The sequence below is a fragment of the Lemur catta genome, chromosome 6 (genome assembly GCF_020740605.2).
Source record: "Lemur catta isolate mLemCat1 chromosome 6, mLemCat1.pri, whole genome shotgun sequence".
Classification (NCBI taxonomy): domain Eukaryota; kingdom Metazoa; phylum Chordata; class Mammalia; order Primates; family Lemuridae; genus Lemur; species Lemur catta.
Window position 1 is genome coordinate 63939897 of NC_059133.1, and position 16702 is coordinate 63956598.

The window sequence follows — 16702 nt, forward strand, 5'->3', positions numbered from 1 at the left end:
GAAGCCCCATTTCAGCTTTGTTAGCTTGCTCCATCTGGCTCTGCCAGTAGGGGGTGCCAGGAGTAGACTGCAAAGCTGGAGAAAGGAGAGACTTGGCTTTTCTTTTGTTTGCTTCTTAACTGGCTTCCAGTCCTTTTTCAGCTCTTCAGAGCATCACCCCAGCAGCAGCAGTTCCTTTCTTTGCAGAAATTGAATGAATCCAGTCTGCAGTTTTTCCATCATTTGCAGAATCAGCTTCACAAGACCCCGTCAGAGACACCAGCAATGTCTCCAATTCCCTGTTCAAGGCTGCCCCTCATTAATGAATCTTATGTCCCCATTACACTCCTTCCTGGATTTGGAGAAAGGGCATGAGAGCCAACATGTAGAAATAGGAAGCTACTTTGAAGCTGTGCTGGGCTGGTCTGGAGAGTAAAGAGAAAATGCAGGAGGAATGGAGCCATGGTCAGTAGTGCCATTAGTTAAGGTGATGCCTTAACTAATGGGATGAAATAGAGAACAATATATCAGAGAGGGGTAGGATATGGGGAGAGAGAGTTGAAGATCAAAGCGGGAACACAAGGTTGGAAGCAAACTGGAGAAAAAGGGTCATACTGTGCTGAAGTGAAATTGAGAGACTGACAAGCCACCATGAATATTTTGGTGTGTTTCCTTATGATCTTTTTTTCTATGCTTTTTACATATTTATTCAATTTTAGATCCTACATTTTTCACTTAACATTACAACATGAGCATTTCCTCTTATTACAAATTATTCATCAACATTGTTTTTAATGACTGCTTAAAATCTAGTTCTTTGGTTATATCATTATTTTTTAAACTATTTCTCTTCTAATGGGCATGCAGGTTATTTTCAATGTTTATTAAATTAACTGCAATGGCTATCTCCATGGAAGAGCTTTTTATGCATTGTATCCCTAGGATATATTCCACAAAGTAGAATTACTGTGTCAAAGAATGTAGACATTTTTAATCTTAATCTTTTAAATCTTAATTGTTACTCAAATTCTTACAGATCCACAATCCTTTGTCCACAATCCTGTAATCCAAAAAGCACTGAGAATTGAAAGCATTTTTATATTTGACCTAACCTATAATGATTTGGCAGCAATACCTGAGTAGAACTGATGTGAGGTGACTTATAGTCTTTAACTTTCCCACTTAGTATGAATATTTATGTTTTTTAGAAATAGTAACACGTTGATTATGAGACACTATCTCAGAATTCACTCAGAGTGTTAGATAATTATGTAATATTTATGCCATACAGCCCCTTCTTTTATTTTTTTAGAGATGGGATCCTGCTCTGTCACCCAGCTAGAGTGCAGTGGCATGATCATAGCTCATTATAACCTCGAACTCCTGGGCTCAAGCAATCCTCCCACCTCAGCCTCCTGAGTAGCTGGGTCTACAGGTGTGCATTGCCACACCTGACTAATTTTTAAAACATGTTTTTTAAAGACAGGGTCTTGCTATGTTGCCCAGGATGTTTGAAAAATCTCCAAATGCCTTTTTTTTCCCTAGAGTAAGGATTTCACTCTGTCACCCAAGCTGGAGTACAGTGGCATCGTCATAGCTCACTGTAATCTCAAACTTCTAGACTGAAGTGATCCTCCCACCTCAGCCTCCTGAGTAGCTAGGACTACAGGAACATGCCACCATGCCTGGCTAATTTTTTAAAAATTTTTAGAGATGGGGTCTTGCTATGCTGCCCAGGCTGCTTTCAAACTCCTGGCATACTCCCACCTCAGCCTCCCAAAGTGCTGGGATTACAGGTGTGAGCCGCTGCACCAGCCTCCCAAATGTCTTTCTTACAAAATATATCCAGCCTTAAGCGTTTCAGATGAGGATTGTGAACCTGTACCAGTAGTGTTTCAACAATGCATTAGATGGGTTAATTAAAAAAAAAAAATTTGCTGAACGTAACATGATATTATGGGCTGAATTGTGTCTCTCCCTCTTTCCAAATTCCTATGTTGAAGTTCTAACCCTCAGTATCTCAGAATGTGACTGGGTTTGGAGACATGGTCTTTAAAGAGGTGATTGAATTCAAATGAGGTCATTAGGGTAGGCCCTAATCCAGTGGCTAGTATCCTTATAAGGAGAGGTGTTGAGGACACGGACATAACAAAGGGAAGACCATGTGAAGACAGAGGGGCCATCCACAGCCAAGGAGAGACCTCAGAAGAAACCAAGCCTGCTGATATCTTGATCTCAGACTTCTAACCTCCAAAACTGTGAGCAAATAAATTTTTGTTGTTTATACCACCCAGACTTTGTTACTTTGTTACGGCACCCTAGAAAACTAATACTGCACAAGTAGTCACATATTGTTTTTATAAGCAACAAAATCAGATACCAACCAAGCAAACAAAAACCACACAAATGAACCTTTTAAAACGTGATGGTTTCATGGTTGGAGCTTATTGTTATACTTCATTTTGAGTTCCTTCTCTCAGGGAAGGGTTGTAGCTCATTTTTCCCCTAGTTATCCCGTTTTCTTTCAATATCAGTTGGTGAACAAGATGGCATTTCTCATTTCAGGTATTAGCTCCTGTTACCTAATAATTATATATAATGTTAATATATAGTTTTTAATCGTTATTGTTTACCTAATAAATTCAGGACTAATCAGAGGAATCTGAGGTCTCTGAGATCCCACTGTCAGTCTTTTGATCTAAGACAGGGGCTCTCATTCATTTTACTCACCTCCACAGAGAACGGATTATTGTTCACCTACTCCAGCCTTTCCTATTCTAGAAAGCATATTAGAAGGGAAATGGAACCATAGCAATGATCTAGGGATTATAATTTTTTAAAAAGTAAATCATTAGGGCCAAGCACAGGGGCTCACTCTTGTAATCCAGGACTCTGGGAGGCCAAGGTGGGAGGATGGCATGAGCTCAGGAGTTCGAGACCAGCATGAGCAAGAACAATACCCCGGCTCTACTAAAAATGGAAAAATTAGCCAGGCGAAGTGACGTGAACTTGTAGTCCCACCTACTCAGGAGGATTAGGCAGGAGGATCACTTGAGCCTAGAGGCCTTGTGGTTGCAGTGAGTTATGATGATGCCACTACTCTCTAGCCGGGGCGACAGACCTAAGCTTCTGTCTCAAAAAAAAAAAAAAAAAGTAAAAAAAAGTAAATCATTAGAAAACTTCAACACTTTATTGTTAAATTGTTCAAACTATTGTTAAGTGCTTGTGTCACTTTACAAGTAACCCTAATGAACTACATGTCTGAAGTACTGAACTCAGTTAATGTATTGAAAAGACACGTGAATGGGTAAGAACCTGGGCCACTCTAGTGTTAAAGATCTTTCTGTTCTCCATCAGCCACTCTTCCAGATAGTAGAGAAATACTTTCAGGAAAAGGTGTGATCTTTTCAGGTGAAATAGGAGGAATAGCTCCGGCATTAATGTCACCATGTAAACCTAGTATGGGCAGAAAATTTTTTAAGATGAACACCAATAAATGGGAGGCAGCTGGCATAAGGCAAGCGCATGTGCTTTTGTGTTTTACAAAAATTGGATTCCTGGTTCATCTACAAGGACTTGCAGAATTGTAAAGTTCCTTTTGAAGGGTTGCTATAAATTTCGGCATTTATTGACCATCCATTGCATGCAATATGCTTAAAGGGTTGTAAATCCCTATTTAAAAAAAAAAACACAAAACCTTATTCAAGAATTGTGACACAAGTGAATGTATTCATTCTCAGACTATTTATCAAGTGCCCACTATGTGCCGTACTGTTCTAGGGCTCGAGGTGCTACAATGAAAACCCTAAATAAAAGTTCTTGCCCTTCTTGAGTTTATGATAAAGAAGTGGAGCTTACTTTCTAGTGATGTAGATTATACTCTAGTAAGATAGTGATTTGCAGTATTAGGGATTTTTAGAGTGCTTGATTTAGTTTTGATTTAAAAATACATTGTTAGGCCAGGCGCGGTGGCTCATGCCTGTAATCCTAGCTCTCTGGGAGGCCGAGGCGGGTGGATTGCTTGAGGTCAGGAGTTCGAGACCAGCCAGAGTGAGACCCCGTCTCTACTAAAAATAGAAAGAAATCTGGCCAACTAAAAATATATATAGAAAAAAAAAATTAGCCGGGCATGGTAGCGCATGCCTGTAGTCCCAGCTACTCGGGAGGCTGAGGCAGTAGGATCGCTTGAGCCTAGGAGTTTGAGGTTGCTGTGAGCTAGGCTGACGCCACGGCACTCACTCTAGCCAGGGCAACAAAGTGAGACTGTCTCAAAAAAAAATAATAATAATAAAAAAATAAAAATACACTGTTGCCATCACTTTTCTTGTCAGTCTCCTTGAAGATCCATCCAGTTGAGGAATTTAAAAACATCACAATGTTTTAGACTTGGATAAAGCTGTGATAATAGTTTTAACTCCTTTATTTTACATATGAAAAAAAATGAAGTGACTTAACTAAGTTTACCCATTGCATTGAGATTGAATACTAGATCTTAGATCTCAGATCTCATTCTCTTGTATACTCTCCTCAATCATATTCCTCATGGTTTCTGGGTTTCAGAATCCAGATCTGAGTCACAAAAAGCGACATTTGCAAAAAGTACCGATGGTGCAATGAGTTAAGAGAATGCTTTAACTTGGAGTGATTTGGTTAATCAGAAAGCATGGCTTGGTGAAAAACTAGTCGGACACCTGAACTTTAATCCTGGCCTGTTCATTAAAGAGAAACTGTTTAACCTTAGCCCTAAATTCACTGTCTTTAAAATGAAGGGATAGGCAGGGGCACCGGTGGCTCACACCTGTAATCCTAGCACTCTGGGAGGCCAAGGTGGGAGGACTGCTTGAGCTCAGGAGTTTAAGACCAGCCTGAACAAGAGAGACCCAAAAATTAGCCAGATGTGGTGGTGCATGGCTGTAGCCCCAGCTACTCAAGAGGTTGAAGCAGGAGGATCACTTGAACCCAGGAGTTTGAGGCTGCTGTGAGCTAGGCTACCGCCATGAAACTCTAGGCTAGGCAACAGAGTGAGACTCTGTCTCACAAAAAAAAAAAAAAAAAAGGGATAGACTATGGATTTACAATAGTTCAACTTATGATTTTTCTACTTTATGATTGGTTTATCAAAGTATTAAGTGCATTTTCGACCTGTGATATTTTCTACTTACAATGAGTTTATCAGGACATATCCCCATTATAAACTAAGGAGCACCTGCAGTTGATGGGAATGGTTGCATAATATTTTGAGCCATTTGAAATGTGCATTTGTGTAAAGAGATTTATTAAGAATCTCTTAATAAATACACAGTACTCAAGAAATGTTATTCTTATCACACAACCACCTCATGTATTAATAAATGCCATTTTGCAGATGAAGTTGAGAATTACAGAAATTAAGCAAAATGTCCTTAAGGTCTACCAGTTAAAGAAAAGGGGAAGAAGGTTGAGAACCCTGGACTTTTGACTGTACTATTTCCTTTGTAGTTTAGCTATAAAATTATTTTACAGGAATTCGGACTTGATGTAAACCCAGAAAGATGGGCAGAAACAGTAGAGACAAAGAGGGAAATATTTTATAAAGAAATAATCCCTTTGTAGCAAAGCAGCTGCTATTGGGGAAAAAGAAATTAAAAAGAAAAATAGAAATAAAAAAAGAAAAAAAAAGAAAGAAGTAATCCCTGAGTATGAAGGAAAAGTTCTGGTAAGGGAATGAATGACTTTCCTCTACAGTCTTTGTCCTAGGTAGCTTTTCCGATGAGGAGAGGGATGCAGAGGTAGGGAAGATGTGTGAAAGGCTTTGAATACCAGGCTAAGGAGTCTGAGAGCCCTTAGCAGTTTTTGATCAGAGTGGTGGCATAATGTTAACAACATTTTATTATTTATCTGGTTGTGGATTACTGAATAGATTGGGGAGGTGGGAATGGAGCTTCAGAGGCCAGTTGGATGGCTGTTGCTATAGGATGAGGGCCTCCAGTAAGTCGAGGTAAAGAAACCTGGGGGGAAGGTGTTGTTTTCTTAGTTAACAGACAGCGTTTAAGGCACATGTAAACTCCTTATTTTAAAAAGGGGGTTATGAGTTTGTACTCGTTTTCTTTTAAAAGCAGCAACTGCAGAGGCCTGTAAGGCCAAAAGAATGAGTTTGGAATTAAAGCAGGGTTAGACTCCTGGCTTTGTCATTTTAAAATTATGCAACCTAAAGGAAACCACCTAACTCCTCTTGAGCCTCGGTTTCGTTTACTCTAAATTAAGGGTGACGGTGACAATCCTTACTTGGTAGAGCATTTGTGTGCATAAAACCAGACAGTGTTTCAAGGCATCCAGCAATGGCGCTCAGTGTTGGTGCCCGCCCTCCCCCAGGTATCCTTCGGGCGGGGACCGAGTAGCCAAGAACCGCTGTGTCCAGGAAAGCGGTTCCACCTAGAGACCCCGGGTGGGCACTCCTGTCCCGAGCTCGGCTGGCCTCCGAACGCCGGCCCCACCTAGCAGCGGGCTTCGCACGGGATGACGGCGCATCCCCGTCAGCCAGCGGGACAGACGTTTCCCCACCACAGGGGCCCCGGGGCGCACAGCAGCTGCCACCTGCCCGGCGTGCCGAGGGGAAGCGGGGGAACAGGGCGAAGAAGCGGCGAGAACGCCCGAGGCCGCAGCGGCCACCCCCGCACCGCCCGCCCGCCTGCGAACTCACCGCGGGTGCTGGGCCGCGCTGGGCGCGTTTGAAGTCTCCGGCGCAGCCGCTGGTTGGCGGGCGCGGGTCACGTGCGCCCAGGCAGGAGTTTCCCCGACAGCTGGAGGCTGCGTGGGATCCGGCGGCGGCTCCCGAGCGCGGCGGTGCGGCCTTCCCCGCCCCCTCCCTCCTCCCCCGCCCGCTTCCGCCCGGCTTATTATCCTCCGTATTGACAAACAGAGCGGCCGCGGCGGAGACTCTCGGCGTGTACCGGTAGCCAAGCCATGGGAGACAAGAAGAGCCCCACCAGGTAACAGCGCCCGGGCCCTCGGGCCCGGACTGTGCAGGCGGCAGGGCCCTCGCGCCGGGCTTCGGGGCAGCCGTCTCGCTCGCCGCCCGGGCACCGGGGCGAGAACGGGGGCGGCGCCACTGCTGCGCGAGCGCTGCCTCGTGAGGGGCCGGCGCCGACCGCCCCACAATGGGGCCGCGATGGCGGCGGCGGCTGCCGGAGCGGCAGCCGGGGTGTCAGAGTGGCGGCGGCGACTGCAGCCGCACTCCTGCCCTCCCCCTTCCTGACTCCCCTCCCCCTCCGAGCCGGAGCGCTGCGCGCCGGGGGCCAGCGGGGCGGGGGTCGCGGAATGGGGGCGGGGCGGGGGCGGCCTCGAGGCCCCGGCGCGGGGCGCGGCCTGCTGGTGACCCCGCGCCGCGTCGTGTCCGGGTTGTGTCCTGCAGGCCGAAGCGGCAGCCGAAACCGTCCTCGGATGAGGGTTACTGGGACTGTAGCGTCTGCACCTTCCGGAACAGCGCCGAGGCCTTCAAGTGCATGATGTGCGATGTGCGGAAGGGCACCTCCACCCGGTGAGTCCCGGGCCTGCCCCGCGCGCCGCCGGCCGGCGGGGTCGCGGCGCGGAGGACGCCCCTGCGGCTGCCGCCCTCCCCGTCGCCCCACGCGGGACACTTGCAGCCCGGGCTGGAGGAGGCGAGACTGAGGTGGTGGCCGCGATAGGGTTTGGGTCACATTGATCACGACCCAAGCGATGGTTTGCGGTGAAGGGTAATTGAAGAGGCTGTATCGTTTTTTTGCTGCCAAGAGAGAATAAATTATTTAAGGGAGGCATTAGCTACTGCGATTTAATTCCTATCGCTGGGTGTAATGCCCTTCTCCCCACTCCGGGTATAAAAATGTTGGCTGCATTATTGTGTTAGTGTGTAGGAATCAAGGAAAAACCATGATTTCCTCTTTAGGAGCAAAGGATGTAATTTAATTTCGTTCTTCAAAGAAGTATCTGATTTTAGAATACACAATAAATTAAACTTCTTTCTGTAGACGGATGTCTGGAAGGGTCAGATCAAGGTTTGGTTTAGTGTTTTTATTCCAGTTCTCTAATATTTTATAAATAAATAGTTGGAGATGAGCCCAGTCACAGGAACTTATTTTTACTAAAAGTATTTGAATATCTTAGTTTGATTAAATGGCAATCTATTAGACAAATGAGATAAAAGGATCTCTATTTTCAGTCTTAAGTTTATTTTATTGTATACGTACAGTATAATAATTCTGTCTTTTAAAAAACCACTTAAGTGAATTAAGTGAATAAAGAGAATCATCCAGGAAATTCAAAGTCAGTGGCATTCTTGATCTGCCACCACTTAGTCGTAGAGCTCCTTCTCCTTCATAGGAAGATAGCCTTTGAATTAATTCATTATAATCCTGTGATAAAATCCTAGATTTATAGCTTAATATTTAGATAAGTAATATATTTGGGTATTACAAAGTCCATTGGAAACTGAACTATCACAATAAGCATACTAATATGTTTTACTGTTGCTTTAAAAAAGAGGGCCTATATAATACTGACATAAGATATTTAGTAGGTTAGATTTTTTAAATATGAGGTACTTGATTTTTTTAAACACCATTTACAGAATTTTATTCAATTTTTTAAATATAGAGATAGAAATGGTTGGCAATAACTTAAAATTTTAAAATTTTCTCAGTGAAGCTAGCCACTTTTTATATGCCTGGTTTTTGTAAGTCATAATATGATTTTTGTATATTAATTCCCATTTACATTGGGTAAAATATTTTGAACATTTTTCATGTTCAAAAAGCAAACTTTCAAACATAATAACTAAATTTAGGGGAATATAAGAAAACATTCCAAAAAGAAAAAAGTACCTATTTGCTTAAATGATTGTGGTTACTATTTTTGGACCCGTGGTTTAAGTATTTTGAAAAGCAGTATCTTTATGTCTGTAAGGTTGGATTTGGTTTACAGTGTGTTTGTATATCTGTGTTAGTACTTTGTACTTTTTAAAATGCTCAATAAGCAATTTTTAGAAAATTTGTTTTTTGGAGGCAGGAACATTAAAGTGGAGACAATTATTATAATCTTAATCTCTGGTACTATATTATTGCATTTTGTTGTTCCCTCTTTATTTTCTTGTAGCCATTAGAAAAATACTGAAACTAGAAGAGCCTATATGTTTATTTGCAGGGACAGCAAGGAAGGGGGGAAGCTGGTGTCCTACTCCACAGCCAGTCTTGGGGTTAGAGGAACCCTGAGAAATAGAGTAGGTGGTGGCAGCTCAGAAGAGAAGAAACAGGCCGAATACCTGGCACCTGGAAGAAGAAGGAATATGGTGCACAGGGGAGTTGGCCCAGGACAGAGAAGTGGGCCTAGTTTAAAAAAGGCTTGAGGCCCACATGGGGGCCCCTGACATTTTTTACCAGTACATCTGAGCTCTTGTAGATCCAATTTTTAGTGGTGGAAACATTACTTGAGGAGGACTCAGAGAAGCATTGTCATTTGGATTGAAACTGAAGAGGCTCTGGGCAACTCACCAGAAATCTAAGGGACACTCTGTTCCTAAAAGTAAGTGTTCTACACTACAACCCTCTCAGCTTCTTCCTTCCTCTCTCTGAATTGTCTCTTCTCTTTTGATTTTGGCCCCTAAGTTAAACCTAAGAGCTCTAATTTCTCTGTTATCTATTATTTTCCTACTGCTGTTTCTGAAATTCAGAGTGGAATCCATGTTTGGATAGAACAATGGAACAGGGTATCGTTAATAGGGCAGATATTGATTGTACCACAAAATATTTCCCTCCCTGGTAATGTTAGAAAAACAGAATTAAAGGACTGCAGAACATTGTTAAGAAGAAAAAGTTTGAGTAGTTGGAAGAAATAATTCTCCACAACTGACATGTTAATTAACAGGATAATTTAAAGAATAAGGTTGGCAAGTACCGAAGTAGGACTGATAGCTGCACAGCAGAAGGATGCTTGCTAATGACTTGTTTGTGTGACCGACAGACAGGATTTGAATCCCTTGGGTCAGACCGACCTTTGAGCTGATTCTGTCTCAGTTGCCAAATGTGAGGCCAAGTCTAAGCTGTTCTAGACATTTGAAAAAAAGTTTTCTTTTTAAACCTCCAGAGAAGATTTGAGTTTATGGTCTCCCTTTCAAGTCTTTACTGACAATATGTATTTTTTTCTTTAAAGAATATCTAGTTCAAATCCTTTATATTGAAACAGAAGACTATTTCCTTTGACTGTATCCTTGGTAGGTCGTGTCTTTGCAGAATGAAGTTACATTCATAGCATGTGTTACAAAATGAAACGATTTGACGTAACTACAGTTCCTCAGTTGATATATTCTTTAAATTTATGCCATTTCTATGATTGAATTTCAATTTTGTACTTGCCTTAATTCATTTAAATTTGATTAATTCTTTTTAAATCCAGGATCTAAAGAACCAGATAGTTCAAGTACCTGAAATTTTTTACATTGTGCTTTTTTAAGGGAAACAATGATAAATGTCAAACTGACAGGAAAGATTTTTGTACCTTTTTTCTTTTTTTTTTTTTTTACTGTCATCTATTTGTCCCAGAAGGAAAAATTGTAAAAAGAAAAATAATGCTGCAGTGACAAATTATTTTCAAATGTGCTGCACAGTCTCCTTCTTTAGTTCTTATAAGGCAATAAATATCTCAAATATAAACATAAGAAACTGTAACAAATTAGTAAATAAGAACCATTCTGAATCACAGAGAAAATACATTATTAAGGATAGCCTGTGTGAGGGTGGTAATCAATGTATGATGATTCAATTAAGGCGAGTTCTATCTATTGCTACATCTTCACATAGGGATGGAAAATTACTGCTTAATTCAGATGGCAAATATTTAGAAATGAAAATAATAGAGTTATTTGTTTTGGTCTTAAACTGTGGTCTAAATGAGAACCTATTAAATATTAATAATACCTAGTCAGTAGCAGGCTTTTGAGTGTAACAGGTAATATTATATTTTCTCAGAGTGTATTATAGTAGTTCTTTAGGTTTCTGGTAGGTGTTATTTTAGAGAGCTGAGAAAAAGAGTTCTCATAGTAGAAAGAATAGTAGGTGTTCTACTAGGAGTTTGGTAACCTGGGTTCATATCTCATTTCAACCACTTCAACGTTTGGCATTCAGCAAGTGTTTATTGAGCATCTTATACAAGGGCAGAGCTTAGGTACTGGACATACAATGGCAAGCAAAGTGGATGTTTCTTTGTTTCTTTACAATTTTACAGTTTTGTTATCAAATTAGAAACACAGAACTGTACCAAATTTTGTATGTGAGGTAGTGTTAGTAAATCTTTCCTTTATGTGTAAGCTGAAGAGGTGAAACTTTTTCATTTAAAAAAATATCTTGTTTATAACAGAACACACTATTATGGTAAGGATCTGACTTTTGGTAAAAAGAATATAAAATTCACATTCTGAAGAAACCTTAAGGAAACCAACTATTATCTGATGAAAATTTTTTCAGTGTCATTGTTGTCTTGTCATACTTGCTTTCTATCTTTTAATTTGAGGTTTGGTACCAGTTCTAGATTCTTGATGTGGGAATGGGAAAAAAATTGAGCACCGTTTAAATAAGCCCATTTTTTAGAAATATATGGTTCCTAAGCCTCCCTTACCTATCTGAGGAGCCTTTTGAGCGACCACTTAGTTGTTCAGAGACAACTCATTGTAGGAGGTTTCTTGTTTTTTTTTTTTTGTCCTCCCTTTAGCTTAGAGTACACGCATGGGTTCATTGTTTACAGGGAAACTTTGAAAGTAATTAGTGTTTAGATAATCTGGATTTCAAAGTGTGGTTTTCAAAGTGAGTTCTGAGAAACACTGGGGTTTCCTGAGACCCTTTCAGTCACTGAGGTCTAAACAATTTTCATAATAATTTGAAGACGTGATGGTGCAGAGGCAGTGGTGGATAAAACTGCCAGCTTGTTAGCATGAATCAAAGCAGTGCACCAAATTGTAATCTTCACCACTGTGCACATGCAATTCATTGTAATTTGCACCACTGTGCACATGCAATAAAAATATTGCTAGTTTCATTTAAGAATATCCTTGATGAAGCAGTAAAAGTTACTAATTTTATTAAATCTCATGTCTTTTTTAATATTCTATGTGGCATAATGGGAACAACACATAGAGCAGTTCTCCGTACTGAAGTACAGTGGTTGATTCAGAAGAAAGCACTTCAATAGTTTGACTTGCAAGCAGACCTCGCTACTTTTTTCATAGAACATCATTTTTATTTGAAAGACTACCTGACAAACTTATTAGTCAGATTTGGATATTTAGCATGTACTTTCTTGAAAATGAATACAGTAAATCTGTCACTTCAAGGAAAGTAATTGATAATAGTTGTTGCCGGTGATAATAAATCATTCAAGTGAAAGTTAGAATTTTTGAAAACTGTAACCGTAACAGTGAGCTTTAGAGCTTCCGAGTACTTTAAAGATTTTTCTGATAAGATTGGCAGTGATACCAATGAATAAACTTACGATATTTTATCATGAAATGTGTCAAAATTTGGAAGATCTACATGACTTAGTAAGCTAGGTTTTCCCAATAACCAATGTTTGATCTTATAAAACCATGCATGGATAATCCATTCAAAGTACGAAATACCAGTGGATTTTAAGGGAACACTGTGAAAACTTCATTGATGTAGTTTCAGATTTCACTTTGCAAATAACCTTTGAGAAACAACTCTCCCTTTTTATGTGAAATCAAAGAAGAATATCCATAATTATCTGAAAATGCTATTAAACTACTTTTTCAACCACATATCTGTGGTATTTTCTTCATATTCTTGGACCAAAACAACATATTGCAACAAATTGAATGTAGAGACAAATAGGGCAATCCAGATGTCTTCTATTAAGCCAGATGTTAGAGATTTGCAAAAATATACAACAGTGCTGCTCTTCACACAAAATTATCTTTGTTTTGGAAAATGTAGGATTTTTTCATAAAAATGTCACTTAACCTGTGATGCATTTTTTAAATTAGGTAATAAATATGTATTTTTCTCAGTTTTTATTTCTAATATAGTGAACATTGATAGATAAGACTCACATAAACAAAAGCTCTTTTAAATTTCAAGAGTGTAAAGAGATCTGAGACCAAAAGCATTGTGAACTCCTGATCTAGAGTTTTTACTGGCTTGAGGTTCTACATGCAACAGATTTACTTCAGCAGGCATTCTTTTTCTTTCCTTTATCCTTTATTGTGTGAGGTCCGATAACTAGTGACCTGGTTGTTAAACTCAGTGGCCTAATCTCAGTCTTCTTTTGATGTCACCTCTGAAGTATTTGGTGTTAGTGGCCTTTTTTTTTTTTTAATTGAAACTCGTTCCTTGATGTTTGTATAATACTCCTTTTTCACAATTTTCCTTGTATATCTCTGAAATCAGTTTCTGCTTACCCAAACATGATTACTTCTTTATATTCCTTACTTTGTATGTGACATAAACTCCTTTCAGTAATCTTAGCTAGAAACTATCATTGTCTCAACTTTGATTCTAACTCATACTTGTCCCTCATATCCTGTTTTCCTCTGGATGGTCTCACATCTATCCTTTTTCCAATTTATGTAGCTGTAGTTCAGAAGCTCATATCATTTCTCTCATGAGCTATTGGACAAATTGGTCTCTCCTTCAGAATGCTGATAACATTATCTTCATTATTTTTTTTGAAACCTGATTATGTTGGTCCCTCTATATTTAAAAAAAAATTTTTGTGAAGCCTCTTCAGTGGCTACTGAGTTAAGGATGAGCTCCTGAGCATGGTGTTCAAGGCTGTAATAATCTGTCTCTAAACTAACTTCCTAGCTTCATTTCCTGTGGCATATCCTAATCAATTCCATGCTTTATCAGCACTGAAGTATTTTTATCCGATGGTACTTCTCAAAGCAACTCACTAGGATTACCCTCCCTCCACTCCCAACTATCATTGATTCTATAATATGTATGTAGTCATGTGTCACGTAACAATGTTTCTGTCAGCAGCAGACCACCTATACCTCAGTGGTCCCAAAAATTATAATACCATATTTTTATTGTACCTTTTCTATGTTTAGCTATGTTTAGATACATAAATACTTACCATGATGTTACAGTTGCCTACAGTATTCAGTACAGTAGAATACTGTACAGGTTTGTAGTCTAGGACCAATAGGCTGTACCATTAAGCTTAGGTGTGTAGTATACTATACCACCTAGGTTTGTTTAAGTACACTCTATGATGTTCCCACAATGAAGAAATTGCCTAACAGTGAATTTCTCACAATGTATCCCTGTTGTTAAATGACACATGATGGTGTACATATATAGTTATTCTTAGAGAATCACCATATTTTAATATGTCTAGACATTTATCTGCCCTGTAGGGCAGAGACTGTCTATTCCCAGAAGCTAATAAAGTACCTGAAATATTATAGATATTTTAACTTTTTCAATTAATGTTCCTTTTAATTTGACTGTTGCTGTTTGACACCCAACATTGCTTTTCCAATAATTCTTAAGACTGTTTATAAAAATATTATCAGGCTGTTTTGTCACTAAGTGGTAGGTATAAATTGTTTTAGCATTATTTCAAGGATGATATTGTACATGAATACCTTAGCATTTTTAAGATACAATTTGGAAAGTTGTATATTTATTATTTTTATGATCTCCTTTGCAACCACTTATTTAAGTCTTGTTATTTAGATTATTATTTTAGCGTATGTGCTGCCTAAGTGAGCACATTGTTTTTAGATTATTGAAATTTATGTAGTGTAGCTAAAAATGAGAAGTGTTTCTTGAATAAAGTAAACCAATAGTCATGAAAGTATATGGCATATTATGAAATGTATTCCTGGACTAAATTGTAAGTTTTCTTTTGAATGATTTCTAAAGTTAAGAGAGTTGACATTTGAGGGCCTATCAAAAGCTAAAATACACTGTATAAATTTGTGGTATTTGAGATTGTTTATTTAAAAACTACGGTGTTTTTTGGTGTGTTTTTCAGTGCTTACATCAGGATAATTGAAAAATAGTTTAGCTTTCAGATTTTACATTTGTTTGAACTGTATAGAGTTTAAAATAAAATTGAAACTAATTAAATTTAATTACAGTTAAAAGGGAATGAATTTTTTTCCTTATGATTGAGGTAGTATTTTATCTATCTACTTGTTTTTAAAGATAAATCTGTGACGTAAACTAGCAGATGACTGGATATTAGGCAGAAATTAGGAAAATAATGTAATTTTTCCTTGTCTTGTGCTTTATTGCTATCGTAATTGTCCAGGTTCAGGCTAACAGGATTAGTCACTGATACCTTTCTGGAATTCCATTATCATTTCGCCTGCTTAGTGAACTCCTACTTACTCTTCAAGACTCAACTCACACACCTATTCCCTGTGACATTGTTCCATGCCCATTCTAGACCTAGCTTCCTTTGCCTTTTTGTGTGTTTTGTGCATCTCTCTAAATGTGATTTCCATCTAGCTTCAGCATTTCCTCATAAACCAAGGTTGATTTGTGCCTTTCCCATGAATCCAGGTATTCTAAGAGGTCGAAGTAACCAGAGAGAGGAGGGATGGCTATTTGGTTAAAGCTGTGAGAGTAGCTGTGTTCTCTTTATAGAATCTGAATAGTTCCTCAAGGTCCATTTGTGATGTTTACCTTTATTATGTCATTTAGAATACTCTAGTTGGGTTGCATGTATGCCTCTACTCCCTTGCTATGCTATGAGGTTTTTAAGGGAAAGATGAGTTTTTAATTGTCTTTTTTCGCAGGTGCTTGGTGAAGTGCCATGGAAATAACAGGTATTCAATAAAGGTTTGTTGAAGGAGGAATATAGGTATTAGAAAAAATAAGATACTGGGTTTTTAAAAAAATAAGCTTTGATTCAGTGTATAAAATTCATTATTTGAAAAAGAACCTTCCTGTATACATGTGTGAATTATTGGAAGTGGTAGTGAACAAAATTCTAGAATTCTGAACATGCTTATTGGGTATTCATATCATATGCCATGAATTATACAAGGACTATAAAATTGTGGATGAGACCCAATTACAGAGTTTTAAGAGTCTGAATTTTAGCATAGAAGATAGAATGTGCTAATGAATAAATACAAGAAGGAGTTGAAAGTGAATTTTCCAACATAGTCGTAGTTTTTGGAGCAGACCTTTGCTCAGGTTAAGTATGAAATCAGGCTGTGCGTGGTGGCTCATGCCTTTAATCTTTGGAAGGTTGAGGCAGGAGGATCACTTGAGGCCAGGAGTTTGAGATCAGCCTGAGCAACATAGTGAGACCCTCTCTCTACAAAAAGTAGAAAAATTAGCTGGGCATTGGTGGTATGTAGCTTGTAATCCCAGCTACGCAGGAGGATCACTTGAGCCCAGGAGTTTGATGTTGCAGTGAGCTATGATGATGCCATTGCATTCCAGCTTGGGCAACAGAGTGAGATCTTGTGTCAAAAAAAAAAAAAAAAAAAAATCAATTGTTGTGGCCATTATTAGTAAAGCACTTTTGGTAAAATGTGCTTTAACTTAATGGCCAATTTCCAATTCGATTGATCACCGTCTCCCGTAAGAAATTTCAGCCAAATGATATTCTTTGAAACAGCTGCCACTTTATTGCTGGGTAAAGCCTTCTTTTTCCCTCTTTTTTTAATCTGTGTGTATATATGTTTTTTTTTTTAAAAGAAACTGCTGTTTTTAAGATGATAGTTGTTACACAATTA

At 39.2% G+C, this 16702-nt stretch overlaps 2 protein-coding genes across 4 annotated transcripts in view; one reads left to right on the forward strand and one right to left on the reverse strand.

Moving 5' to 3' along the window:
* PPHLN1 (periphilin 1) overlaps positions 1-6735 on the reverse strand; it is a 177683-nt gene extending 170948 nt beyond the window's left edge. Inside the window, exon 1 of the mRNA XM_045554001.1 lies at positions 6659-6735. The gene's annotated coding sequence lies outside the window, so the exon portion shown is untranslated. The remainder of the gene's footprint in view (positions 1-6658) is intronic.
* Positions 6736-6737: 2 nt separating this feature from the next.
* YAF2 (YY1 associated factor 2) overlaps positions 6738-16702 on the forward strand; it is an 82360-nt gene continuing 72395 nt past the window's right edge. Inside the window, exons 1-3 of one of the 3 annotated variants that reach the window (XM_045554012.1) lie at positions 6791-6947; positions 7370-7495; positions 9136-9513. In XM_045554012.1, the coding sequence (XP_045409968.1) occupies positions 6922-6947; positions 7370-7495; positions 9136-9337 (354 nt within the window). In that variant the 5' untranslated portion in view covers positions 6791-6921 and the 3' untranslated portion in view covers positions 9338-9513. Of the gene's footprint in view, positions 6948-7369; positions 7496-9135; positions 9514-16702 lie in introns of those variants that run through there. The other 2 variants (XM_045554011.1, XM_045554010.1) reach the window with 2 other exon arrangements.